Here is a 27890-nt window from a genome sequence, read left to right on the forward strand (position 1 = left end):
TTGGAGTTAATTTTACACTTAAAGAGTTGATTAGGTTTACACTTCTTAAAGATATGCCTTAAAAACACAGGTTACACTTTTGGGTATTGATAATTATAATACAAATATATTCTTAAGTATCCAACCAGGATTTGTATCAATCAAGTGGTTTCTGTTACCAATTTACAGGTGGGGCACAAATCACAAAGACTCTGACAACAAACGGTGAAACTTTGCAGTTTGCCCTGATTCCACAGAAGAAGCCAAATGTGTACAAAGCTCAGATCAGGCCTCGATGAGGAAAATCAAAGAGGAGCCCATGGAAGGCCCATGTTGAATGCAAATGACAAATGCTTTCGCGTATTTTTCTGTGATTTTCCATTGCGCCGCATAGAAAACGCATTCTGAATGCAGACGCGACGAGTGACCGACAGAGTAAACAAGGCGAATTAAATTAAAATGCAGATGGTGTGCCCCCAAGTTGGTTCTCCTCAAGTCGTACTTCTTTAGCTTAGTATATATATCTATATATAATATGTATTTGGTAGAAATTCCCCCTGACGCATTGGCCGATATTTGAAGTGCATTTCGGTGGCGCTGGGCAGACGATTCCTGGCGCTATCGCGATGCCAAATACGCGGCCAGGCAAAAAATCGCCGACAGCGACAAAAACAAAATAAATATGGAGACAGAAAAAGGATACTGTGTAGCGAATATTCAAACGTTTTCGCATCCTGTCAGAGGATTCCAGTGAGCGGGGCAAAAACAATTTCGTGCATTTAAATGCCAGCACATGGAATGGTATGGCTTGGCATTATATGGAATGAGATGATTCCTTCTTTATGGCATTTCCCCCAGCCCGGAAAGACTGGGATGCGCCTTTTGCCTGGAAAGAAAAATATTGTCTAAAAGCGAAATGTCGCTTTGTTTCGCCCTTTCTGGCCAAGCGTGGCGCGTACAAAACACATAAATCTCGGCATATGTGCATTAAATTGCCATCCCATTGAATCTGGTAAAGTTTTCCCCCAAAAAAAGAAGCATACTTTAATTGCCACTTCAATATTCAATTGTTTTTCTATCCGGTTAGTTTGCACCTTCCTTGTCTGCTCTCTCTGTTCTGGCTGTTCATCCTGCTTTTGGCCAGCTTAATGACCCGAAAACTTTTCGATAATGTGGGTGACTCTTCATTGTCCTCGGCACTTTGTGCGGGCTTAGGAAATTATCAACTCAACGCCTTCAGTGCAAAAAAGCTGCAAACCAAAAAACGGAAAACGGATGGAAGGTAATTTCCAGGAAAGCGATTAGAAATTCCTGTCGGTTGGAGAAAAAGGATAAAGCCAAACGGTTTAAGTAGTTAGGAAATAAAAGGGTTTAAAGATAAGGCCAACAGACTAACATATTTGGCAAAGACCAACAAATATTTGGGAATGTCTAAGGGATTAAATCATGTTCTAGTAAAGTCGGGCTTAGTATGAATTAAATGTACAGTTTGTAGGGAAATTTATAATTTATTTTTAAAAACATACTTATTAGAAAAAATTTTTAAAACTGTAAAAATCACCATCAATATATTTAAAAATATTAACAATATTTGCCCTCCCAAAGATATAATGTGTTTTTATTGAATGGGTGCTTCTAGGCACCCTTTCTTGGCTTTCCCTTTAGTCCTTTGGTTACCACAAGAAAAAAAATAAAAACACTGCGGTTTTTCCTGCCATCGCAAATACAACCCTTTCCTTGCCCCTTTCCCAATGGTGTCCAGCAATTTGGCCAAAACTGAGTGGAGGCCACGTGACTAACATAACCAAATACAGTTATAGCCATTGCAGTCTCGTTGAGCAAGTGCTCGAAAAATGTTTTGTTTGGCAAAAATCAAGATGTGTGGCGTCCTCTCGCTTTTTGCTCTCAGCCTGAACCTTAACCCCTGCCCTCTGATATCTACGGTGCTTTTACTGCCCAGTTAGAAGAAATGTTGGCAACTGTGGCGATGCTAAATAAAGGGGAGAGAATGTTATTCATTGGGGTGGATTAGTTAAATTTATATTAAAATAAATAATATGTTTAAAAATTACTAGTAATTCATATGTTGTATAACACCTAGATATATTCTATTCCTTTATAGAACTTAGGGTATTTATTAAAGCCATAGTTTTCGCTTAGAGCCATATATTTTTGTGTGTTTACCTTGTTTTTTTATACGCTTCAAGCGTATTTAAATTCCTGTAATTTAATGTGTCTTAAATAACTAAATTTTATTATATTTAAAACTGAGAAAACCTCTCACTGTGGTCCATCCTAATACACCCTCATGTGTTTATCTTTGGCCTGGTCCTTGTCTAGCTGAAGTGGTGCAGGCGTTTCCAGGACTTTCAGGGGTCTGGGGATCGAGGCTGGCGCTGTTGTCCTTTGGCGCTGTTTGGGCAATAAATAAACGTTTAGTTGGTAGCGGAAACAGGACGACAGCAACAGCAGTTCCCCGATTCTCTATTCGGCATTAGATGAGGGGGATTGTTATGGGGGGGATGCTGCTCCGGAGGAGGGACTTGTTTTGGCCTCTGGCAGCACGTGCTGCTGTGGTCAATGTGTGGCTCGCATTGTTGTCACACTTTTTGCTGTCCTGCCGGTGGTTAACGGACTCCCGTCTGACCTTCGACCCCTCAGCTGGCAGGAGGGAGTTCCCATTATAATGGCCGCGTAATCGGTGCTCAATTAACACGCTCAATTGTCGGCCCCTACAAATACACATAAAAAAGCTATGAACTTACTTTGGTTGTTTACTTTAAATTATTTTATGATAGAGGAACATTCTGGAATGTAAGAATATTAATTTAATTTGATTAAAACCTTGATGTCTTGCTGTCTTTATAGTATAAATATATTCTATGTTATTACTAATGAATCTATATAATCGTATGTTTTATATACTTTTTTACAATCAGCTTATAAGATTGCATTTTTCTGTATGTTTATATTTTTTTTCGGTGCACAGACAACATTGTGGCCTTTATTTAACATGCATTTATTAGAAATTTATTAGCGCTGGTTACAATTTTACATCGAGATTTTTGCTATTCGCTTGCATAAAATTTTTACACTGGCGCCGCTCGTTTCATAACTCAGACATGGCATCCATTCAGGATGAGAGCGTATGGCGGCTGCTGGCAGATCCTTTGGGATAGGGACTCGCCTAAGTCCACTTATTCTGATTGGCATCGATGTCCTGGGAAGATGTGTCCTTGCATGTGCTAAAACCTGTTGACCATTTGCATTCATTTGGCTCGAAGAGCACTCGAAGGGCTTCTCCTTTCAGCCCTCGAAAGTCTGTGCTCAAGTTTTCCTTTTCATCCTTTGTAGTTTTTGCACTTTTTAGTGCCTCATTTAAATTCTAATTTTATGACCGCGTTTATGCGTTTGTCGAAAGGCAGCCACGTATTTATATATGTATATATCTCTGGCAGATCTGTTTGTTCCGCTCCCTCCTGCATATGCATTCATAATTGGGCTAGGAAAATTGATTGTTGCTCTGAAGATTACCTTGCTGAGTTTTGCTTTCTTAGATAAAAACAATTTGAAAAACTAATAGCTTCATTTGTTTTACGGGGAATTGATTTTAAGTTTAAGATTACAGAAACCAATCGAAATTGTCTTTGAAAATCAACCGTTAAAACAAACCGAAATAAATTGATGTTATGGACCTTAAAATCCTTAAATTAATTTACTCCTTAATGCAAAAACACATAATACACTTACAATTACAATATTTAAATTCACAATTTTGCAAATATTATTAAAATGGTTTTTTAAAAACAAACCATTTTCTATTTAATTTTTCGAGTTTGAAATATCTCTTCATAAATGCCCACACTTCAGCATTTTAAACCACGTGCTAAACATAAATCATCTTAGCTGTGTTGTTTTCGCGGCCAATACCGGAACGACGATATACAATTTTTAAAACTCAAATATACAAAAAATAATAAAGGAAACCGAAGTTGGAATACCCTTGGTGTGTGCAATTGAATCAGGGAACCAATTTTTAAATCGATAAGAACTAAGCCCTAAATGCACTTTTTTATTAGATTAATAAATCTGCAATTTTAGTTTTAAAAAAATGAATTTATTTTTGTTTAATTATACCAGCCCCAAAAAAAATTACGTATACGCACTGGTGTGAATAGCATTTGATCATAACTCAGCCAAAAAAGCATTAATTTTAATTCGGAAAACTGTTCTGTCCTAGTTTTTATTGGGTTACAAAATTAATATTTCTTTTTGTTTGATTATACCAGTCCAAAAAAAAAAATTACGTATACGCACTGGTGAGAACAGTATTTGTTCATAACTCAGCCAAGATAGCATTAATTTGAATTCGGAAAACTGTTCTGTGCTAGTTTTTATTGGGTTATTAAATCTACATACAAAGTTTATAAATTTTAAATTTTGCCAATTTTTGAAAATTTTAACGATCTAACCGCTCATCTGTTTTTTGAAAAAATGAAAAAATTTTAAAAATGTTTTCTTTCCGAAGGTGGCTAGATGGACTCGGCTGGTGATGCTGATCAAGAATATATACATACATGCTTATGACCCCTGAAAGGGTATTAAAATATTCAACTCAAAAATATTAAAAAAAAATACTAAAAATCATGGAAGACACTGTGGCAAAGGGGATGCTATGTAACTGTATTATTGGGGGCCAGAGGAAGCTCTGCTGCTGCGATGACGAGCACTTGCCGAAAGCAACACGAAGTGACACGAGTGAGCCACAATGGGGAATGGGGGATCAGTTGCTTGGAGCCCCGCCAGTTGGATGAAAGAGAGAGAGAGAGAGAGCGAGAGCGGGCTACAGGGAGCTGCAGGCAAAGAGCAAATACTGCAAGTGGGGTGGTGAGAGGCGGCCACATGTGTGTGCTAGAGGGGGAGGTGGCTGCTAAGCGATTCCCAAGGAGGCGGTGGGGCGAAGCGAAAGAGTCAAACGATGACGACACAAAAAGCAGAATGCGACAAAGAGAAGAGAGCAGAAGAGTAGAGAACGCTACGGTGGGAACACGCTGCACTCGTTCGAGGGCCTCTGGCTCGCTTTTTGGCAGGCCACGCGGCCAGTCGTCAGTCAGTTGGCCAAGAAACTGGTAGCGTCTGGTGTGGCGAGCCAACAATGGCTGGCAGGGCGGCCAACACCGGACCCGGACACGGACACGGACACGGACAATCGCTATCCGGGTCCCACGGCTAGCTGCCAATTGAGCGGCAACGGCAGCGGAGTTGGGCTTTCAATTTGACGCGTAGCCAGCCAAGAAAAGAGTGGCCGGCCAACAACAAAAACAGGTGACGCAGGATGTGGCCAACGATGGCAAAGACGAAGGGGAGGAGGAGGAGGAGGAGAGAGAGGAGAAGGTTGCAACGCAGCGCACTTTTTTTGGCCACGGACCGCGTTTGATTAGCCAACTCAAACATCAGGGCCAAGATCAGCTGATGGCCCATTGACAGCTCTCTTTGGTGGCCCCCCCTCACTCTCTTTCTGTTTGGACTCCCACCCACACACACACACACACCCTTGCAGTGGAACACCCATGAAGGCGACACAGTGAAGCCTGGGCAGTGAGAACCAGCCCTCAAGGATACTCGCACGTCCGTCTCGATTATACAGCAAATAAGAAGAAAAGTAAATAAACAATTAAAAAAAACGCGAGTATTGGCTTCGCAGCTGCAAATGACAGCAACAACAACCAGTTGCTCTGTGGTGTAAAAGTGAGTGTGCCAGCGAGTGTGTGTGTGTGAGTATGTGCGTGCGTGTGTGCCAGGCAACTGACCAACATGGTGCCAAAACTGGAGAGGCTAAGAGAGAGGAGGCGGAGGGGAGGATTCAAAGGACTCGCTCTGGCTCGAACCCAACACAAGAACAACTGTGATTTGGCAGGAGCACGCTGATTGTTTCATCTGGCCAGGCTTAATGAAAGGACTCAAGGATTCGCAATGGACTTGTCCTGGCCGTCAGCACATCAGGCGGAGCAAGAGCAGAGCAAACGCCAAAGGAGCTCCAAAGGATAAGCATCTACTCGCCAGGAGCCACAACATCGGGATCTCCAAAAGAGGAAATCAAAAACATGTAAAATAATAACCAACTTCAACACTACAAAATATATTAAAAGTCACAAACACAACGATCAAATATTCTAGAACAAACTACAAAATATTTCAAAGCAATAACTTTAATTTGAAATACAATATATAGAACAATATTCAATACTCATAAACTTTACATAATAAAATGTGCAACATTATAATATAACACGTGAAAGATATAATACAACATAATATATTATATTAAAAACAAAAACTACAAAAAAAATATATATTACCCAACATAAACTATATTTCAAATAGTGAAAATAGTGCCTATCCTTATAAAAAATAATCGCATATAATAAACAACATAATATAACCAATGTGCAATAAAATTGAGCAATTATTATATAATCCCCACACATATAATATTATGAACCTAACCAGCACTTATACATATGCAATAGTTTCAAGCATAAACATTAGTGAAATACAATACGTTTATACCCCAACGTCAAAAGGGATATAATGAAAGAATATAATAAATATTAATAAGCACTGTCCAAACATAATACGACCTACTTTTATAATCGGATCGGGAAAATCCTTTGGCGAGGTCAAAGCACAAGATGTAAATCACAGCCAGCGAAAGACGGCGAAGAGTGAAGGGAAAATGGAAAACATCTGAGCGCGGATAAATGCTGGAAAATGGTGAGTTTATTATTTATTTACTTAATAAAAGTTTAATTAAAATATAACATTAAATATATATATAAATGAATATTTAATTATTTCTTAATTAACTTCAACAAAGCCACTTCTTTGTAATTAAATTTCTAATGAAGAAAATGACCTTACACTATTTATAAGTATGAACAGTAAACATAATATATTTTAATTACAAAGATATTTTAAGTAACCAAAAGTAAATTGAGAGATGAAAAATTATAGTTCATAGAATTGGAAATGGAAAACTAAACTCATAGATAAATAAATAAACCTCAAAGAATTTCAATTCATTTCTAGGAACATGCTTGTTAATGAAAATAATCTATGAATTAACAAAGTCGAAGAACAGAAAGTTAATTTAAAAACACAAAAATATTTATTTGATCGATATTTATCAAAGCTTAAAACTTATTGATTACATGGGAATATAAATATTTATCATTTGTTTGTGATGAATTGCGATTGAGTTAGTTGACTCTATTCATAAAAACTTATCAAAAACGTTTGATTAAAGTAAAAGCTCAACAAGAAGCAAAAGAAATTTATTGACTGTGGCTACGTTAAGAAGGAATTAGGCTTTCTCTTAAAAACCACAAAGGGATAGTCTTCAACCTGTAACTCAAATATTATAAATCAAACTAAAAATCAAATCACCCTTTAAGTCGTATGAGGTTCTATGGCGATAATCGCCCAGCAAAAGAGTGAAAATCCTAACCCCTTGTTCTGGAAAAACCCGCAGAGGAGGAACACCAACTGGCGCCACATAAATAAAACCAAATGCAACATAGAAATGTCAACGGGAAAGCTAAATGCGCCGCAGGAGGGCGTGCCCAGTGAAGGACCATCCAACATCTAGGCAGGATCCCCTGGCGAATTTATAGGCCTGGCCAAAAAATGTTAAAGAGCTCGCCCGCAACCAGTGACTCTTCTCCCTCGATTCCTGTCACTGTCTGCTTATGGTTCAATGAACACTAACCAAGGATGAGTTGACTGGGCTAAGTAGGAAGGGTTTCTCTCGCCCTCAGATACCCAGAGTTTCAGCCAGACCCAAAACCCATCCCGTGACCTTATCCCGCAAGATGAAACGCAATTCATATATCAGAAATTAATCTCATAGACAGATTTATTCTTTTATGACTGAACACACACACGCGAGTTGAAGACAAAAAAAACATGCCAGGGTACATTGGTCTTTAGACAATTAAATTTCGACCCAATGGGTATTCATTTGGGATTGCTTTTGTAGTTTTCAATTGGGGCCATAAAATTGCATAGTTTTATGTTGGATTTTCGAAATTTTAAATGCCAAAATTTATGAGTGTCGGCACCGAAGAAAAACAACAACAGGCGGCAACAATCAGAGAGTTGTACAAAAGAGATTTACGATCCATTAAAACAATTAAAAATCTTTTCAGTGCTCTTTCTACGAATAGTTAATTGGCCAGAAAACCAGGAGAGGGAGAGCCAAAAAATTAACACGAAATTTAATTGCCAAGGACTTAGAGCAGGGCAGGACATTTTCAGGAATTTCCCTAATGTCTCCACATTAATTTTGTCTTCGCTTCGCTTGTTGGTTCTTTGCTCCCCTTTTTTTAGTTAGTTTTTTCTGGTGGCAATGGTCGAACATTTTTTTGGAGCCGTTGAAAAGGAATTTGTTGACACCAACAATGTTTCGGACATCCTGGCAAATAATTCTCGCTTTCCTGGCTATTTTTTTCTGCCAGGAAATTGGCAACTAAGCCAAGCCAAGTCCAAGGCATTATGTCCTTTCCTCTCGACTGGCTGCATATGTCCAACAAAAGGTTCTTTATCTTTGTTTCCGCCAGAGCATCGAATTCCGACTTTGCATTTGGCTGTGCAATGAAAGGCTTGAAGATTTATGGCCTGCATTGATTTTATTGATGGCCATGGCCGAAGGAAATATTTAAACGTCCGCCCGAGTCGAGCAATTAAAACTAATTGAATTGCCAGTGAGAAATTGTCAAGAGAACTTTAAATGCATAATATTGATGGGGATTTAAGTTGGACATTTATTCCGGTCCCCCTCTGCTTTGTGTCAGCTCCAGTTTGCCGACAGACGGCAGACCATAATTCTCTATGCCGGCCTAGACGGGCCAAAATAAAACAAACAAACAAATAAATCGCCAAATTATGATTCTGGCTCGCGTTTCCTTCTGACCCTCTGGCCCTCGACTCCTTCTGCAGTCATCAGCATCAGCAGCAGGCAGAATAACAAACAAACGAAAAAATTATAGAGAAAAAAATAAGCAGTGAAGAAGAACTTTGTCTGCCTTTGGTCCAGTCCAGTAATGATTTACTCTATTTGCATATTTTTGCACTTATAAAAATGCACAAACGATTTTTCATTTTCATTTTTCTTAAAACTTATTAGTGCGGCACTTTCTTTCTTTTTTTTCCCCTTTGACTTTCCTTTCTTCTTGTTTTTTGTTATAATGATGGTCAGGCCTTTGTTATTTATTTGTTATGCATTTGGTCCGCAACTTTGTCCAACACTGCGTATACGTTATGTGTGTTGCCTCCTTCTGCTCCTTCTCCAATATTACGTATACGCCGCATTGTCGCAGTCTGCAATTGGCAGCGCCTACAAGTCTGCGGTGGTGATTGTGCTGCTGCAGTGGCCAACACTTAACAAATTTTCCATCTTTCAAGGCGGATTTTTATGGGACTTTCCTCAGAGTTTTCCCTTATCAAGCAAGTTCCAGTCGATGGTGAAGTTACTCAAAGAATGATTATTTTAGTCTGCTTTTTGTAGGTAATTAAAGAAGTATTGAAAGTTTTAATTCATATTGCTTACTTCATTATGATATATATGATTTATAAAACAGAAAACTCAATTTAGCTGTTGTTTTTTTCTAGCAACTTAATTATAAATGTTATTATCTATAAAACAGTTAATTTAAAAGTCCCTTTAAAGCATATAAACATAAACATATACATAAATCTATTAAATATATACTTTCAACTCTATGTAGAGTATTCCTGCTTCCTTTATCCAAACTTGTCTTAAATCTTTTATAATTTTTTCCCCATTTTTTCCTTCCGATTCCGTCTGTCTTTATTTATGCTCCTACCCTGGAAGCCCAAAAACCAATCCCAACCGGACGAACATAAACATAAACAAAAACGCAGCCAGCAGTTGGCGGCTTCTTCGGGTTCCTCAGGGGGGGCTGCCAAGATTTTTGGCATCATCGTTGGCAAACGACGCATCCTGTGGAATGCGGGGCGTGGCCAGGGGTCGCGTGTCTGGCGCGTGGATTGGTGGACTTGGGCCTTTGGCAGCCAGTTTTTTTTTGTATTTTCAGCGGGGGCTGACTTGGCACTCTCATTATGATTTTAATTGCTGACGCACATTTTTGACGAGTTGCCCAGTTCGTCGGCTACGTCACCGATTGTTGTTGAATTGGCCAAAGAATTCTTGGCCAGACATTCGCTAGCAGTTGCCAACAGGTGTCCAATTATCATTATGATTGTGTTTATCACACACAGCGACACACACTCACACACATATACGAATGATTGGCCTTTGGCAAGGCCGTTTGCCGTTGGCCAAATGTCAACGTCTTGTAAAATTTATTGGCCAATATTCAAGCAATTTTTGTTTTATTTTTTTCTGGGTTTCCCCTGGCTCTTTTCGATTTTGGTCCTCAACGCTTTTTGGCAGCCAGTTAATATTCGCAGCCTGCCAATTTCCCGATTACTATTTTGCAGTATATTTTTCTTTTATTTTCGCATTTTTCGGGTGTTTATTGTGATTGACTTGCAGTTTTCATTTGATTTCTGAACGATGACAACGCTGACAGTTCGGGTTCTGTTTTGAGTATTTTGAAAAGTAGATAAAATCAAAACAGTGTCCCATTTAGCTGCAGTTAATAAAAGCAAACATTGGCGCAATTGAAGCTTTTAATTCTTGCACACAAATGTAGCGGAAAATGTTCTAGACGCACTTTTAAAATAAACTTAAAAAATGGGTAAAATCTTAAGTGCAAATGTTCTAAGTGTGAAATTCATTTTTGGTAAAATAATACGAGTTTATTTATACTTACGGAAAAGAGCATGGAAGTTGTGATCATATGGAGATAGTGAAAAAGTTTAATATTGAATAATAATTTAAAAATTACTTTCATTTAAAAAAAGTCATTGAATTATTTGCTTATAGCAAAAAACCCATGTAAATTGACAGGAAACGAATAACTAATAACTGTAATCAAATTTAATAGATTTTCTCTAACAATTTTATCTACTTAGTTATTATATAATTTCGGCAATTACATCATCATTTCGAGTAGTGCCTAAAATCAGTAGAGACCATTGCAAAATAGCCAAAATTAACCCAATTTTAAAGAACGCATATAGTACGATAAATAAACAGCAGGCTAACTGCATCTCAAGGTTCGTTTGTTTACCATAAAACACACTCACACACACCGAAAGGAAACGTGCAAATTAAGAAAATTCTAATTAAAACCAAGAAAAACTAACACTAATTACAATTTGTGCTGTCGCCCTATAGACAGACTCAGAGAAAAACACAGACAGATGGAACATATATATCGTACATATATATCAAAAACGAACGAACGAGCGGTGCCACACACATAAAATACATTTTCGATGAAGCAACTGAAATAGATTAAAACGAAATATACAACCAGATGCATCAGTATCTGTATATAGCCGAATCTGATTCTAAATCCTAGCCGGTACGGAGCAAAGTATATTAGTTGTGTCCACGAAAATAGAAGCTGCTCGGCGACGCTTTCAACGCGTCTTTGCTCGCGTCAATTGCGCGTCATCGCAAACTCAAAGATCCAAGAACACATAGAGAGCCAGTCTGCGTACTATTTATATATAGAAGTCTGGTATATAACACAGTACATCAGAATACTATATATATGATTTTTTGTTGCTGTTGTTTTGGGGCAACACATAAGGGCAGGCGACAGTTCTGCGCAATTTTCTCTGGGGTTCGGTCTTGACGTTTTTATCGCTTTCTGCGCCTTTCGCCTTCGTCTTCGATCTTCGGCATCTTCGCCCGTCAAGTGTGTCCGAAAATAGCAAGGTAAATGAAAGATTCAACACGGCAAAATGAGGCAGAAACCGCCACCGAATGGGAGAAAATTCAAATAGAAAACAACAAAAAGCAACAAAAAAGAAAAATGAGAAAAACTTTTAGGCAAATGCCGACTTTCAGCATCTAGAACAAATAAATAAAACCAATCTTTTCTTTTTCCTTTCTATATAGATCAGAAACAACAACATCTAGGAGGAAAAAAGAAAGAAAGACTAGGGAAATTTGTTTAAAACGTCAAAGTCTTTTGCACTTTTTGCCATCTATAGGATATATGGGTCTATAATTTAGCAAGAAATTCGTATTCATTTTAATTTGTTGCGTCTGTAGTCTATAATAGAGATTTGCTCATAAAAATAATTTATATTAAGTATTCGGAAAATGTTATGATCATCATTCCTTTGGTCAGCATTTTAGTGGCTTAAGAAAATTTAAATAAAGAGAATTTATAAAGAATTAATTGAGATTGACTAACTTAATGAGATCATCAGGGATGAGATCATTTTAATGGCACTAAGAGGGAAATACAGAAAGTCAGATTCAGATACAGATATACAGATTCAATCCTGTAATTGAATTGCAAAGTGAAAGGGTATATAAACATGGAATTACCGAAGTCTAGTTTAGTTTCCTTTATTGTTAATTAATTCAAGTTGTTAAATTTAAGCAAGTAAATGTACTAAAAGATATACCAAGTTCATTTAATCTTAAATATAGTAGTTTTCCACCCCAACATATTCTCATTTCCTGAATTTACATAACGCCACATCAAAGCCATCAGTCATTTGACACGTTCCTTATTTTCGCCCATGTCCAACAATGAATAATGGACGAGGGGCACCTATATAGTATATGAGTGAAAATAGCTTCAAAGATTATTTATCATAATTTGCCAATTTAAGATTTTAAGACAAAGCTCATAAATTGACCAGGAACACAGCTGTGTCACAGGCAATTAAAAGCAAATGGTGTTCCCTATATCCTTATGGATTTCCTTAGCTTCCTGGGATATTTCTGGACCAGTTCCGTTGGCCATAATTCACTTGGACTTAACACGTGCGTGTGAAATTAATGGGAATGGGGATGAGGCTGTGGGCCTGGAATGAATATTATTTGGACTCGCCGCAATTGGCAGCTGTTCAATAACACAGTTCCCGACCTAAGTCAATGGGGAAACTCTTCCGAAGTCATTTAGGCGGTTAAAAATAATGAGGGTGCTGACATAGAGAGTGCCGGGATTTATGTGTGTACGTATGTAGATATAGAGGCTCATTCCGCCAAACGATCGGATCAGACGGCGTGGCGGGATGTGTCTGGGAGGGAAACTTATTGGCAAAACTCCATGATCATAAATTATGTCGGCTTCATTTGTTTACGCATCGGCCGGCAGGTGGCGCTTTAATTACATGGCAGCATCGTTCTGGGAACTAATCGGAATGGGGGAATCCCCGTCAAAATCGCATCGAGTTGCTTGCCAAGATTCCGCATTACGCAATAAAGTTCATTGCCATCCCGCCTTTCTTTCTTTCACATCATTTTTTTCTACAATTTGTTCGTTCTTTTTTTTGGAAGAGAGCGTGAGAAAATTCTAGGCAAGATTTTGGCAAGCTACCATCTTGGCAGAGGCCCATTACCCATTCCACTGCTGAGCAGCATTATTGGTGGCACAGTGGCCCAGGTCTATAAAAATTCAAGTTAAGAATAGATGTTGGAGAGATAAACAAAGTTTGGGATAATCGAAAATATGCGAAGCGAAATAAAATGTAGTAATAAATCTATCTTTAAATTTGACATTTTTGACGGGTGATAATTGTTAATTTTTGGAATGTATTATATATTTTAACAAGTTGTAATGGGAAACAATAATGGCTAAGAAATGTACACTATAAATTATAACTATAATACCTTATTTCATTATACAACACAAAATTAAAATAAAAACAAGAAAGAAAACTAACTTCGAGTAGCCGAAGTTGACAAGCCCCTGCAGTTGCAATCATTAAAAAAGCTTAAAATATTCAAAGTCTTAGAATTATTATTTATAGTTATTTTTAAATGACAATATTTTTAACAAATAAAAGTTTAAAAAACTTATGAATAAGCCAAAAATGAATTAATTTTAATTTGGAAATGACTCTTTACAATGTTACTTAAAAACATTAAAATCAATACTAGTTAATAGTTAGTTTTCTTATTTAATTTATTTAAAAACCCTAATACATTACAAACACACAGTAACGTGACTCTAAGCCTGAATTAGTACAAGCTACAAAAATTACATAAGAGCATATTTTGTGCCATAGTTTTGGAACATCGCCAGAGTTAAAGCGCTAAAAAATATTTTCAAATTAAGTTTAAGACCCTCCCTTTAGACTGAAAATAATACATAACTATCTTTTGGCAGCCAAAACTAACATGTAATCTCTTTTGTTCTCTAACTCTTTGCAGCAACTGAAGGCCCAAAGGATGCTTCGTTGGCCAATTGAGGAGGAGGCCCAGGAGGCCGAGCCGATTCTCCGCTGCAACAGCCGATGGCCTGACCAACCAATGGCAATGCACAGCGGCGACGAAGCCCGGCCAAAGAGAGGGAGCTAAACGGGAGTCAAAAGCCTGGCAATGCATTTCTTTTTTGGCAACCTGTCAAGCGACCCCTCACACACACGAACCAACACATCGACCGACGAGTCCTGCCTCGCTCACATGCGTATACGGAATATATCAAGTATACGCCTGTTGGCCGGGCAGCCAGTGCCGGTGTGTCTGTGTGTGTGTGAGTGGGCCACAAAAGATGCCAAACAGCGTTGCCAACTGCATTGCCGGGCTGCCAGCGACCCGAAGATGCCGCCCTCCTCCCGCCCAGGAGGCCAACGACGAGTCCTTTGCAAGCAGCGCATTGGCTGCAGGACGACCGGCGACTGGACGACCAATCACCAATCACATCGGGGCTTGTGCGCACTATCCCGGCCGCTTGCAGGACCAGAGGCATGGAATCCAGGACCTCAGCTACAGGACCCTAACCGATTGCCACTTTTAAAATATATGTATATCTTATACTTAGAAGTCTCCTATTTGTTTAGTTTCTCATTTGTAAGTGGTATGCCGAAGACAAAGTCCCCCGAAAACAACATCTCTGCGGGGGTATGACACATAGTCCAACGATAGAGTATTTAGTTTCAAGCAGAAGATATACGAAGACGATTTCAAGAATGCATAAGAGAAAAAAACGAATAAAATTTGTAAAGCTTCAGAGCGGCACAACAAAAATCATTGGTTTTTTTCTCTGGGTGGATATATCTTACATAATTCGGAACGAGAAAGATCGGACGCCTATATCATATTGCTGCCATAAGAACAATTGGATCATTTTTAGATTTATAGAACTTTAATCAGTAAATAAGGAAAATCATTAATTAACTATGTGCAGTCAGTAACTCTGAACAGTAAGTATCAATAAATATTAAGTAACTAAGAGCAGTAAGTAACTATGATCAGTAATTAAATATAAGCAGCAAGTAACTATGAACAATTAGCAACTCTGATCAGTAAGTATCTATGACCAGTAAGTATGTACTGGTTACTCACTTTGAAAACTAATAAACAATGACTTGCAAGTTTTGTAATACAACACATTTCAGAGACTTGGCCGGCAGCAGTCACTTCGTTCCGGGGATGTTAGAACCAGTTGAGAATCATATAAACAGATGCGCGAGATTTTTGTTGAACACATTTAAGAGAAAGTTATTTGAATGAAACTATGCAGTTGATCTTCTATATACATTCGACAAGTTTATTAATCAAAGCATGCCAAATCGGTGGACCATATGTATACATATATATAGCTGACATAGGGACAATCGGACAATTTAGAGGACTATGATCAGTAATTAACAATGACCAGTAATTAACTATGAGTAGAAAGTAACTATGAGCAGTGAGTAACTCTGAACAATAAGAATCTATGACCAGCTTGTAACTATGATCAGTAATTAATTATAAGGAGCAAGTAACTATGAGCCGTGAGTAACTCTGAAAAATAGGTATCTATACCATTAAGTAACTATAATCAGTAAGTATCTATGACCAGTAAGTATGTATGATCAGTTAATTACTTTGAACACTAATAAACAATGACTTGCAACTTTTATAACACAACACATTTCTGAGACCTGGCCGGCAGCAGTCACTTCGTTCCGGGGATGTTAGAACCAGTTGGGAATTATATGCACAGATGTACAGGATTTGTTTTGGAACAAATTTAAGCTATTTGAATAAAACTATGGAGTTATTCTTCTATAAAATTTCACAAGTATATAAATCGGTGCATGCCAAATCGGTGGGCTATATATATAAATATATATATCTGACATAGGAGCAATCGGACGATTTATAAAACTATGATCAGTAATTAACTATTACCAGTAATTAAGTATGAATAGTAAGTAACTATGAGCATTGAGTAACTCTGAACAATAAGTATCTATGACCAGCAAGTAACTATAATCACTAATTAATTATAAGGAGCAAGTAACTATGAGCCAGTGCTGCCAATTTGGATTTTTTCCCGTCAAAACTGGCTTTTTTTTAAGGCTAACTGCGGGAAAAATTTGTGAATTGCGGGAATTGTGAAAAGCGGGAATTCTGGCTTTTTTGGAAATTGAATTGACTTTTTCCCGATTTTTTTTGTGTTGTTAAAACTTAAGTACAAAAAGTACAAAAAGTTAGCTTTACGAACAAACCAGATAATGTAGCGACGTATCGATTGTTTTAATAGATATACGCTAATTTCATAAGTCGCTTAGTTTTTCCATCTCTATATAAAAAGTGCGCGTAAATTGTTAGCAAGTTCTAAAATGCCGAAGGAGTATAAACAAAAATGCCGCGATGTCTGGCTTAAAAGTGATGAATTTAAGGCATGGATTCGCAGGGATGACACAGACCTGCAAAGGGTTTATTGCAACTATTGCAAGACTACTATTACAGCTAAACTCAGTGATCTGCGAGCTCACGCTGCAACAAAGAAGCATACTTGTGCAAGCAAAAGATATTCATTTCTATTTATATTCATTTTTATTTTAATATACAGAAACAGATTGCGAAGGGTCGGGAAATGCTGCGTCGACTATGAAGTGCCAATCAAATATCTGCAGATTATAGGAACTATTAGGTCTTACGAAAATAAGGAAGACCATGAAGAAATTGATCAAATTATGGAAATCTTTTGAACAAAAATGAACTTATTAAATTGTTATATTTTTGACATTTTTTCTATTTTTTATACATTTGTTTCAGCTTTTTTTTGGATTTTTTTATAAATTTTTTAAGCTTTTTTTTTCACTTCTCCCGTCGAAAACAGCTTTTTTTGTTGGTCAAAAGTTGGCAGCACTGCTATGAGCCTTGAATAACTCTGAACAATTGGTATCTATACCACTAGTTAACTATAATCAGTAAGTATCTATGGCCAGTAAGTATGTATGATCAGTTAATTACTTTGAACACTAATAAACAATGACTTGCAACTTTTATAACACAACACATTTCTGAGACCTGGCCGGCAGCAGTCACTTCGTTCCGGGGATGTTAGAACCAGTTGAGAATCATATGCACAGATGTACAGGATTTGTTTTGGAACAAATTTAAGAGCAAACTATTTGAATGAAACTATTCATTTGATCTCCTATATACTTTTACAAGTTTGTAAATCGGAGCACGCCGACTCGGTGGAGTATATTGATATGTATATGTATAGATATATATAGATGCAACAGGAACGATCGGAAAATTTTAAGAAAAAAAATTATAACTTGCTCTTAATAAATTAAACAGGAATATCACTTTTTATAGAAGGTTATACCCAACATATATATATTTTTTTTGCAGTTAATATATATCCGATTCGTTTGCTCTTATGTCCTAGGAATGCGTCTAGATATCTGTGTACAAGGTCCTCGGTTGGGGCCTTACCAAATTGCGGGGTTCTGAAGCCCATATTCTCTAGACGACACAGTTTGATGAAACTCTTAGTAACAACCAGATCTGCGCAAGATCTCAAGAATCGGACTCCAGTGGCCCGCTAGTAATCAAGATCAGAACCTACCACCGGGAGACCCTCTACCTGTAATTGGGAGTGATTAGCTTTGGCGACCCCCTTTGCCTGTGGATTGGATATGTTCCCAATTACGGCACCTGGTTATTGGATAACTTCCTGCAGATGGGCATGTGACCGAAAACTAGTAATGGTTTGTTTATTCAGGGATGTTTTTAAAATAAATCTGACCTTATCAAGGCCGACAAGTAAGCAATCAAAGTCGATAGTGCTAAAAGTTCACTTGGAAATTGTCTCTTAAGAAGATCCTGCCACTCGTTACCATTCGTCCTCCGAATGGAATGAAAAATGAGAATGATCGTAGACCGCTTTCCGGGTAGTGTCGCTACGCCACTTTAGGTGCTTGGCAATCAGAAAGCTCTGAATGATAAAGACCGCAATGTTGACGGACAGCAAGTTGTAATTTTTTGGGGTTATCACCATCGAGTAGCGGGACCAAATTAAGCCAGTGGCTGCCAGGGACATGCATTGGTTGAGCGAGATGTTCTGGGCAGGACGACTCAAAGTGTCGCCAAGACCGGCTACCACCAGGCTCTGTAAATAATCATTAGGATAATAGATAAATCTTAACAATGACCATTAATGATGTTAACTAACCCATTTGAAGAGCGGCGCCCAAAAGAATACGGTTCGTGGACCTGTAAAATTGGTTAATTCCTTTATTTACTTAATCAAATATGTACATAGGTCTGCCTACCAGCTGGGGAAGTCCAAAACGGTTGCATCGATTGTGGAACCAAAACATCTACAGAGCTAATGATCACATTGTACAACTTTGATAAAGGTCCAGATCCTTTTGACATTTTTAATTAAAAATAAAAAATTTAAAATAATTTTGGAATGTTTGAGTGACGTGAAATTTTGAAGTAAAAGAAAAGGCTAAGGCGAAATTTTTTGAAACATTTAAAATCTGAAATGAACGACTTTAGAAACAAACAATAAGTCATAATGCCAAATCCAAAGCCCCTTTATTTATTTATTTATTTATTTATATAAAGCTAGCGGTTGGTTGAAAACTAAAGGCTAGCATAGGATATTAAGCATTGGCTGCTGTGGCCTACCGCTCGATTAAATGTATACAGATTTTAGTATTATACAAAGGACTTAAAGGATAGATTTTGTGGGTGAGGTTGGCCCAAAGCCCCTTTATTTTTACTTAATATATTCACTTAGAAATAGTTTTTTTTGAAGATCCCTCTGCTATTCACCAATCGTCCCCCCAATGAAAAGAAAAATCAGAATGATCGTACACTGCATTCGGGCCATTTTCGCTGCGCCACTTTAGGTGCCTACCAATAAGAAAGCTCTGGATCATAAAAACGGTTAGATTGACGGATAGCATGAAGTAGTTCTTTGGAGTTATCACCATCGAGTAGCGGGTATAAATTAAGCTAGCGGCTGCCAAGGACCCGCACTGGTTCAGCGAGATGTTCTGGGCAGGCCGACTCAAAGTGTCGCCTAGACCGGCCACCACCATGCCCTACAAATAATCATAGTTAAATAATAGTTTAATCACAATGATGACTATTAAGTTGCACTTACCCATTTGAAGAACGGTCCCCAAAAGAATACTGTTTGTGGTCCTGCAAAATAAGTTAATTCCTTTATATACTGAAGCAAATATGGCTACAAACCGGCTTCCGAAGTCCAAAACGGTTGGAGTGATTGTGGAATGAAAGGATCAACAGAGTTAATGATCACATTGTACATCTTCGACAAAGGCCCCGATCCTTTTGACATTTTTTATAAAAACTGTTTAAACATTTATTTTATTATTATTGAAAGACGATTAATTTTGAAATGAATTGAAAGGCAAAGGTGAATAAAAGCTTATTATTTCAAATTTAAAATACGGTTTAATCTGGTAACACCGCCTAATGGGCGCAAATTGCCATGCAATGTCTGGCAGCACCAATTTTGGACAGTTAAGTGTGGCCAGTTGCCTCTGTTTTTCGGGTTTATAAAAATAATCATCGGCGGGCACTCTGCACTTTCAGGCAGAGAAAAAAACAATAATAAGCAGTAAAAGTTAACCAATAATAAACAAAATATAATGGAAAAGCGATATAGAAGAGAACGCTCACCCCTCAGTGAAAAAAGGCGGTCGGCTAAGCCTTATGCACTGACCTACAAAAACCTGCAAAAAATGCCCGTGAATCTGCGAAAGAAAGCCGTGCGGGAGGCACGAAATCGAAACGAAAAGATTCTGGGCAAGCGAAAGGAGCGAAAGAGGACAACTCGGGAGCTGTCCAATACTCCACGGCGCCAGCGCAACGACTTTGACCGATCCGAGCACAATGCCATGCTGGCCAGCACATCGGAGGAACTGCGACGGATCCTGGACAGCTGTGAAACGCTCTCGGATATTCCGCACGATATTACGCCCACAGAGCTGATGGGGGAGGTAAGGAAGTATTCCGAAAGGATTATCTTTTATTCATCTACCACAGCAAACTATTGTAATTGTATATTGTTGAAATACAATTATTTATCACTGTGGATGGTCATCCACGTAGCGATGATAAGCACCAAGAGTGTCTCGAAGTCCTTATGCGGACTGACGAGAAGCACCGAGCTCCTTGCGCACAAAGCTGCTTTTTTTGATCTAGTAATAGCTTACTAAAATAATTAATACATTCTTGATAGTTCAAATACATTATGTAGATTAGCGCTTTAAAGCTTAGCAACAATGTATTTAATATATTGTATAATGATTAAGTGTGTCGGTCTACTTAATTCTTAGAAAGACCAAAAGTCTGCCTTACAAAAGACCAGCCAGATTGATGTGCTAATGCTGATTGACAAAAGTAGATCGACCCATTTTATATCATTTACAGCATCCAAGAAATGCAAAATACGTCAATATTATTTAGATATATACGACCAGAGTACACCTACAATCTCCACAACAGCATCGATGTGCAATTAGCACATTGCAGAGCTCGTTCTGGCAATGCTTTCGTCACCAATAGTGACTGCTACTGACCTACTGCCGACCACTCGAAGTGTTAATTGGTGAAAATTGATTATTAGGAAGAAGACCGTTCCCGTTACGCGGTAGCATTGCACACTGGTTTTATTATAAAAAAGTATCAATTTCATAATTCCAGATTGCCATCGCCCAGGGTCAGGCCACAACGATCCATGTGCAGCGGGATGGACTCAGCACTCTCACCGTGGTGGTCAGTATATTTTCCTGAATCAATTGAACAGCTGCTTGCACTTGGATTTCATTAATTATTTGTTGTCTCTGTAAAAGTATGATACGTTTAAATCTAGGAAAGATATATGCTAAATCAGGGTAAGGGTAATTAAATTGACCTCCTTCTTGAGTTTCCCGCCAGTTTGACCACTCCGAGTAGAGACTGCGGTTCATACTCCTCCAAAGGAGGATGCACTGGGACACGGACAGAACAGCGTTGCAGAGCATGTAGCTGTGGTTCTTTGGCCGAATGATCATAGACCAGCGTGACCACAAAATCCCGCTGAACGCCAAGACTGCAGATTGTCTCTTGGATATAAGATGCGGGGGACGATTGAAGACGTCGCTTAATCCGGCCAGGACAACGCACTAAGGAGGGGTTAATATTTATAATATGAACAAGAACTAGGATGTACCCTAGCGGACGACGTACCCACTTCACAGCAGGGCCCCAAAAAAATACAGTACGTGGACCTTGAGAAATATAGATTTAGATTGAATAACCTACGTCCTGGTAGAGACAATCCTTACCCGCAGGCGAGAGCCACAGTGGCCGCATAATTGCCGGAACTAGTTTGTCTGCGTTCCTAATTAAGCAGCCATATAAACGAGTGAAAGGTCTCATAGTAGTAATTTCGTCCCGAATTTATTCTTCAACATTATTTACTTTGAATTTTGAATGATCACTCAAGGAATGTTGAAATAATTATAGTTTCGGGGGGTTTATTTTAACTTAAATCCAGTTATTTGTATTCTGCACAGCAAAGAAATACACAAGGATGCTTAAAGTAATCAACGGATGAAGGCCAAGTCAAGTGGATTTACTAGATCCTTAATCGGAATGCTCTTACATCAACCTAAAGATATAAAGTCAAAATAAAAAGGGACTTCTTCGCGAAGCTGTATATCTTTTAGTATTTCCCTTTTCTGATTAATTTTCAAGGTTAAAATTCCCTCTAATCGAACATGTGCCCCTTTCCCGCTCCATTAACCCTTCTCAAACAACTTTTCGTTTGATTCTCTGTGTCTTTCTGAATTTTTGCAGCTCCACCAATGTGAACCGACGATTGCCCAGCTGAAGAGGGCAATCGGTTTGATCTCTCGAGCACAGCACAAGCGCAAGCAACGCGAACGGCACGAAGAGCGTCTCAGGCGTCGGGGAATTGCCGAAGAATCGGCTGGAGACGAGGCGAGGCACGAAGATTGGCGGCAGAGACGGCAACCAGTTGTGGCTATGGCCAGCTCCACCGGCGAGTTAGTTCACTCCGCTCAGCGCAACGGGCACGATCATCGCGCATTCGTCTCGTGGCGATTTCTATGGCGCTGCTTTGGCCTTTTCAACGTGGACACCAATCAGCCGATCGACGACCGAAGCTCCAGCGGGAGAGCCACATTAAAGGAGCTGGGCATTGAGAACGCGGCCACCCTGAAGTTTGTGCATCGCGTCAAGTACTTCGGGCGCCAGCGGCAGAGCTAATGCCGAGTTAATGATAGTGATAGTGAATTCCTCGATATTTAACCACCTGATTTGAAAGTCGGGCAGCAATCTGCGGACAATCGAGATCGAGGCCAGTGCATTATGGATCGACTGGTTTGGCTTTCGCTTTGCATTTCACTGGGATTGCACCTCCTGGCTACTCTCACCACTGTCGTCGATGGCCTACCATTCGAGGACGGCAATAACAATAATGTCAAAATCACACGCCGCAGTCTGGAGCTGACCCAAACCATCAATATTCAGCGGCAGGAGTACATGCAGAGGCAATGCGAGCTGCTGGGAGAGAACACGCAAACGCTGGAAGACCTCAGCGAGCTGCAGATAGACCACATGATTGTGGACAAGGAGCACAAGCTCCTCTACTGCTATGTGCCCAAGGTACGGATGCATTTTTATGTCATCAGCTAAATATTTAAGTCAAATGCTGCGTCAGCAATGTAAGGGAGCATATTCAGCGCAAACAGGCACACGTTTTAAAACTGATCTCCGGAATAATTCTATTTTAAAGGGGCTTCTAAATTCTAAATCGTTCTTTTAATTGATGAGAATTTTCTACTCAGAGAATCGCGATAAATTATATTTCTTTAGCGGTTGCCATGTGTTGTCCCAAAAGAACAAAATCGGAACATTAGTCAAAAAACCGGCATCTGTCATTTCTCTGTCTCGGTTTTTACATTTTGCCTCTGCTTTTTGTTTATAGAAACTTGTTTTCCCGCTATTATCACGTGTTTTTGTTGATCTTGCGGCTTGTGGCAGCAGTACCATCGATCGACTTATAATAATTTCTTAGCTACATTATATAGAGCAACACTTAGATAGTCAGCAAAAGAATCGGATTTCAATTGGCACCTAAACTAGATTTATAACGCATTTGATAGCTTAAGCTCAACGTACTTCTGAGTTATCGGAAAGTGGATTCCATGCTCATGTCAGCTATATGCACATATATATATTGTAACTGGGTACAAGTGCTGATTTCACTCAATTTAAACGATCAAATACAACAAAAGGAATTCCACTATGAGCAGCAAATACAACCTCCGGTAAATGGGCAGCAATTATAGGCTATTACTTCAGTAAAAATGCTAATTTATTTGCCATTTCTAGGCAGCTTAATGCGCAAATCTGGTATGCCGCAAGTCAAAGGCCAAAGTCTTAAAGTGTATGTGTTTTAGCTTTAAATACTTCAGCAGTTTTGCTCTCGTTGACTCCTATTGATAAGCTTAATTTAAATATATATTTTTAAAGTAGAACGAGATTGCTAAGGTCCCCATCCTATGACGTGCGTAGCATTAGATAATCTCTTTTAATTTAATTAATATTATCATCTGAGAAATGAACCCTCCTTATTAATTTGCCTAATTGGATTAGGAAATTGAGTTAGATGTAAATCAGCTAAAGGAAATGGTCTGTGGCCTTATCAACCCAATGAGTTATTGGAAAACATGAAACTGAAACTATGAGATTAGATTGCCATGTGCCGGCCGCCGAGGTGTTTGAAGTTGAGGTGTGAGACATATGTACATATGTGAAGTGAGGACAGAAATAGCTGGTGTTTCATGTTGCCGTTGCCCTTTGAACCTTTACTTTTCGCCACTTCATTTCGGTAATTCGAAGAAACTGAGTAATAGATAGTGAATGATGTAGCATATCTCAGGGGAATTCGTTTTGATTTACAAGAAATACAAGAAGTAGTGTCAGGGTAAACTTACTTTAGTGTTAAATCACATTAAAGCAGTTAAGTTGTGGGTAAGATTAGGATTGTTTAAATATGGGTGTTTCAATAGATTAGCTTCAATTAAAACTGTGCATACAACCAACTTACCTTTATATTATATTACATACAACAATATTACAACTTATACCTATAATAACCCAAACTATTATAAATTATATTAAGTGGCACTTGCAAAGTTAGTCACACAATGTCAATGGGAGTATCTCATTCCACATTAGGAGGTGTGTCGCTAGAACATGCCACCTGAGTGCCTCGACTCGACTCACGTTCCCTGTTATCAGTTGACATTTCTTCAATGACTATCATCGGATATGGGCGTAACTAGTTTCGATTTCCTCAGCCACATCGGTTACAATTTTGAATTGCGGATTTCGCATTCCCATTTGCCGCTCTCAACTGGCTAGTTTAGCATTTTCCCAGTCCGTTCTTCCATGAAGTCGTAAATTGTTTATGTTTACCCTTGGGCAATAGCCCCTCAAAGTGCCTGCCTGCCCCCACTAAGTGAGGGGGCTCGCCACACACTCGTTGGTAATTTTATGCCACCATCGCGTGTTGCCTTAATGGCCATAAAGAAATTGCGTTAAGTTCAACTTACGAAGCTTATTGTTGATTACGTATCGAGAGTATTGCAAGCATTGTCAGACCTTTGAACTTATAGAGATTTAAAATATATAGAAAGGAGTCTAAAAGTGTGGCAATTATGTTTCAAATTTAGCCTATTAGGCCGTCTTTTCCTCTTTTATGTTTAAAAACCACAGCAATTTCTGTGGCGTCACTCATCTGAGATATATTCAATTCGTTCAATGTTTCCTCTTACTTTCCCCAGACATATTGACACAAACTCAAGTATTGAAAGTTGTGTAAACATTTAAAAGCAGGCACACTCACTCTTAGTTCTCAGTTGATTGATTGAATAGAGGAAAATGTTTGTGTTATTGCTACAACGTCATGAACTGAATGTTATTTAAACAGAAAATCAGTAATGACTAGACGACAGGTATTGGAACTTGAAACTGATGAAAAGAATATTTTTGGTTTATTTAAAAATCACTCGTTTCACTTTTCAACCTTGCCTATTTCTGATATTTTTCTACCTCAATTCCTGTTCCACGTAAGAAATATGTTTGTTTTTGTAATGTGAAATGTTTTTGCGGTGTTTAATTGCGCTCGACATTGCCCGCCCAACTAAATGTTTATACATATGTACTTAGACGCACATAGTATATATACTAGTGTGTACATTTTACCCATCTATTTTGTTGTAGTGTCTAGTCTTTGTTGGTTGACTTTAACGACTTGACTTATTGCCCAATGTTTTCGTAGCAGGGCAAACTTCTCCGCCTGGCCATCTGAGCAAGATCTTTTTCTTTTTGTTTGGCGAAAATTATAATTTATTGCAGTTGACAATTAAAACCAAAGTAATTCAGCTCGTATAAAAACGAGGTCTTCGAAAAGATTTCATTAAACGATTACCCCCTCTCGGAGTCGCAGAAAAACCAACAAAATCCAGCAATAAAAAAGTCATTCGGTTTGTCAGGTCACTTGTTGTTCGTTGCTTGACCAAGATATCAGACAGCTCATGTTACAAAGTAGCTTGTATTTCTTTTCAAAAGAGTCTTTCAACCGGTTTATTAAATTTTTTTAATGGTTTGAATAAAGGGATGCAGAGAAAAAGTGTCATATCAACAAAAAGAAAATACTTTTCGATATATTGTACTTTAAATAAATATATAAAAAATATCAAACCCCAGAAACAGATCAGATATGTTAAGAATAGTTTTAAAAATGAGTGTACATTTGACACCTGCGCCTAGATTTATCAGACCATTATCTCTACCCTAACCACTCATATACACTTCATAGAAACAGGGCCTGATAGATTCATGCTTATCGGTGGTTCCCTAAAATTATGCTTGCTTGCGAAATGTACAATAATTGGATGATTCACTCGAGAACCGCACAAGATACATCATTCACATGAAGACTCTCGACCTTCTGGCTGAGATATTTGAAAATGTAAACTGTAGATATTTTTTGGAATTATTTCTTTTGTTTATTTGGTTTAATTAGCAGATGAATAGTGTTTAACTAAACAAAATCTGTTTTTCTGCCTTCAGGTTGCCTGCACAAATTGGAAACGGGTGCTGATGATGCTCACGGGCAAGTGGCACAATGGAACCGATCCTCTCCTGATTCCTGGATCCTTAGCCCACTCGGTGGGAATGTTTAGCAAGCTATACGATTTAAGCGAAGCCGAGCAACGGCAGGTGCTCAGCGAGGAGTATACACGTTTTATTCTCGTGCGACATCCCTTCGAGCGGCTACTCTCCGCTTATAGGAATAAATTGGAAGGGGATTCCCCCAGTGCACGCTACTTCCAGTCGCGTGTAGGTCGCCAGATCGTGAAGGAACTGCGGCCCGGAGCCAGTAATGATTCCCTGGAAAACGGCGACGATGTCAGCTTCGGGGAGTTTGTCCAATATCTGCTAACTCCGGAACTGAGTCGTGCCAATCAATCGGATTACAACGAGCATTGGGAGGTGATATCCAAGCTCTGCAATCCTTGTGTGGTGAAGTACAACGTTGTGGGTGAGTTGTAAATAACTACTATAACTAGTAAAAATCGATCAACGTATAGAAACCGATTATTAAATTAAAATTCTTTCACAGGAAAATACGACACACTGCTGGACGACTCCGCTCTGGCATTGTACCTAGCTGGAGCCAACAATTTAACATTCCCCACTGGCCACAAGCCGTCGAGCACGCGGGCTAATCTGCGGAAGTACTTCGATCCCCTGCCAATCGGTGCCATACGCAAGCTGTACGAGATCTATGAGGAGGACTTCCGTCTCTTCGACTACGGACTGGATGATGTTCTCGGCTTTGAGTTCGGCTGATTCCAAACCATTGCTCTCTCTTAATTTCCAAGTCGCCACCATAACGCTTTCCACTGGAAAAGATTGTGATTTTAGGCTAGAATTCGTATAATTAAGAGCAGTTCAGTGCGAATATTAATTTAATAGTGATTACCTCCCCGCACGTCACAACTACTTCCAAGGGTTTCAATTATAGTCTCCCAAGTTGTTTGTTTATCTATTATTAAGTGATTCAAGGAGCTCAAAGTGTTTGTTAATTATTATTGATACCATTTCATAATGATTAATTAGAATTTAACTTGTACTTTATAGATCAAATTAAGATTTTAAATTTTATATGTAATTTCCAAATGATACTTAGTAAATCATTTAAGTACATAAATTTAAAGCTGAATTCTATTGATAAATGCATAATTAAATACTTGAATCGCTCGTTTTTCACACTTTAATGAAAAGATTGACTAGAGAGTTCATATTTAAATAGGCAGTGGGTTGAAATGATTGAGCCTATAAAGTATGCACATATGTATTTGTTTAAGAAAACTGCTTTCATTTGTTGTCTGTCCTTTTGTACATGTAATCAATTCGTAAATATCAATATAACCATTTA

General features: G+C 38.5%; 5 protein-coding genes and 1 long non-coding RNA gene across 8 annotated transcripts; 3 read left to right on the forward strand and 3 right to left on the reverse strand.

Moving 5' to 3' along the window:
• The first annotated feature begins 4799 nt into the window (after positions 1–4799).
• Positions 4800–15124, forward strand: LOC110179799 (uncharacterized). The gene is made up of 2 exons (XR_002319420.2): positions 4800–6753; positions 14309–15124. It is a non-coding gene; the product is annotated as an uncharacterized LOC110179799 (long non-coding RNA).
• Positions 15125–18077: 2953 nt separating this feature from the next.
• Positions 18078–18879, reverse strand: LOC110184927 (mitochondrial pyruvate carrier 2-like). The gene is made up of 3 exons (XM_020953573.2): positions 18661–18879; positions 18561–18601; positions 18078–18497 (listed from the first exon to the last, which is right to left on the reverse strand). The coding sequence occupies exons 1-3, from the start codon at positions 18764–18766 to the stop codon at positions 18222–18224; spliced, it is 423 nt and encodes a 140-aa protein (XP_020809232.1). The 5' UTR covers positions 18767–18879; the 3' UTR covers positions 18078–18221.
• A 196-nt stretch (positions 18880–19075) lies between these two features.
• Positions 19076–19801, reverse strand: LOC110184926 (mitochondrial pyruvate carrier 2-like). Of its 2 annotated transcripts, none has more exons than XM_086835115.1 (3): positions 19598–19801; positions 19506–19534; positions 19076–19443 (listed from the first exon to the last, which is right to left on the reverse strand). In XM_086835115.1, exons 1-3 carry the CDS (start codon positions 19701–19703, stop codon positions 19168–19170), a joined length of 411 nt encoding a protein of 136 aa, XP_086691241.1. In that variant the 5' UTR covers positions 19704–19801; the 3' UTR covers positions 19076–19167. The 2 variants fall into 2 exon arrangements, with proteins under 2 accessions (XP_086691241.1, XP_086691240.1); XM_086835114.1 differs by having other exon boundaries at positions 19506–19546; positions 19598–19800.
• A 121-nt stretch (positions 19802–19922) lies between these two features.
• On the forward strand, positions 19923–22862 carry LOC110184899 (uncharacterized). Of its 2 annotated transcripts, none has more exons than XM_020953546.2 (3): positions 19923–20367; positions 21074–21145; positions 22211–22862. In XM_020953546.2, the coding sequence occupies exons 1-3, from the start codon at positions 20017–20019 to the stop codon at positions 22640–22642; spliced, it is 855 nt and encodes a 284-aa protein (XP_020809205.2). In that variant the 5' UTR covers positions 19923–20016; the 3' UTR covers positions 22643–22862. The 2 variants fall into 2 exon arrangements, with proteins under 2 accessions (XP_020809205.2, XP_086691244.1); XM_086835118.1 differs by lacking the exon at positions 22211–22862 and adding an exon at positions 21223–21295.
• On the reverse strand, positions 21014–22022 carry LOC110184902 (mitochondrial pyruvate carrier 2-like). The gene is made up of 4 exons (XM_086835119.1): positions 21697–22022; positions 21599–21639; positions 21285–21534; positions 21014–21213 (listed from the first exon to the last, which is right to left on the reverse strand). The coding sequence occupies exons 1-4, from the start codon at positions 21788–21790 to the stop codon at positions 21197–21199; spliced, it is 402 nt and encodes a 133-aa protein (XP_086691245.1). The 5' UTR covers positions 21791–22022; the 3' UTR covers positions 21014–21196.
• LOC110184898 (carbohydrate sulfotransferase 13) lies at positions 22211–27707 on the forward strand. Its single transcript, XM_020953545.2, has 3 exons — positions 22211–23041; positions 26519–26990; positions 27072–27707. Exons 1-3 carry the CDS (start codon positions 22745–22747, stop codon positions 27299–27301), a joined length of 999 nt encoding a protein of 332 aa, XP_020809204.2. The 5' UTR covers positions 22211–22744; the 3' UTR covers positions 27302–27707.
• Positions 27708–27890: the final 183 nt, after the last annotated feature.

The sequence above is a fragment of the Drosophila serrata genome, unplaced genomic scaffold (assembly GCF_035046125.1).
Source record: "Drosophila serrata isolate PLE 108 unplaced genomic scaffold, ASM3504612v1 contig_275, whole genome shotgun sequence".
Classification (NCBI taxonomy): Eukaryota; Metazoa; Arthropoda; class Insecta; order Diptera; family Drosophilidae; genus Drosophila; species Drosophila serrata.

Bases quoted from the DNA above. Each gene is read 5' to 3' on its own strand.
- LOC110184926 (XM_086835114.1), bottom strand. From the start codon at position 19,703: ATGTCAAAAGGATCGGGGCCTTTGTCGAAGATGTACAATGTGATCATT. The intron at 19,547-19,597 runs GTTTGTAGCCAT...CTTATTTTGCAG, and splicing joins GTTTTGGACTTCGGAAGCCG to GACCACAAACAGTATTCTTT. The intron at 19,444-19,505 runs GTAAGTGCAACT...GATTATTTGTAG, and splicing joins GGGGACCGTTCTTCAAATGG to GGCATGGTGGTGGCCGGTCT.
- LOC110184902 (XM_086835119.1), bottom strand. From the start codon at position 21,790: ATGAGACCTTTCACTCGTTTATATGGCTGCTTAATTAGGAACGCAGAC. The intron at 21,640-21,696 runs GTAAGGATTGTC...ATATTTCTCAAG, and splicing joins ACTGTGGCTCTCGCCTGCGG to GTCCACGTACTGTATTTTTT. The intron at 21,535-21,598 runs GTACGTCGTCCG...ACCCCTCCTTAG, and splicing joins GGGGCCCTGCTGTGAAGTGG to TGCGTTGTCCTGGCCGGATT.
- LOC110184898 (XM_020953545.2), top strand. From the start codon at position 22,745: ATGGATCGACTGGTTTGGCTTTCGCTTTGCATTTCACTGGGATTGCAC. The intron at 23,042-26,518 runs GTACGGATGCAT...TTCTGCCTTCAG, and splicing joins TCTACTGCTATGTGCCCAAG to GTTGCCTGCACAAATTGGAA. The intron at 26,991-27,071 runs GTGAGTTGTAAA...ATTCTTTCACAG, and splicing joins GGTGAAGTACAACGTTGTGG to GAAAATACGACACACTGCTG.
- LOC110184927 (XM_020953573.2), bottom strand. From the start codon at position 18,766: ATGTCAAAAGGATCTGGACCTTTATCAAAGTTGTACAATGTGATCATT. The intron at 18,602-18,660 runs GTAGGCAGACCT...CCAATTTTACAG, and splicing joins GTTTTGGACTTCCCCAGCTG to GTCCACGAACCGTATTCTTT. The intron at 18,498-18,560 runs GTTAGTTAACAT...GATTATTTACAG, and splicing joins GGGCGCCGCTCTTCAAATGG to AGCCTGGTGGTAGCCGGTCT.
- LOC110184899 (XM_020953546.2), top strand. From the start codon at position 20,017: ATGGAAAAGCGATATAGAAGAGAACGCTCACCCCTCAGTGAAAAAAGG. The intron at 20,368-21,073 runs GTAAGGAAGTAT...TCATAATTCCAG, and splicing joins CCACAGAGCTGATGGGGGAG to ATTGCCATCGCCCAGGGTCA. The intron at 21,146-22,210 runs GTCAGTATATTT...GAATTTTTGCAG, and splicing joins TCAGCACTCTCACCGTGGTG to CTCCACCAATGTGAACCGAC.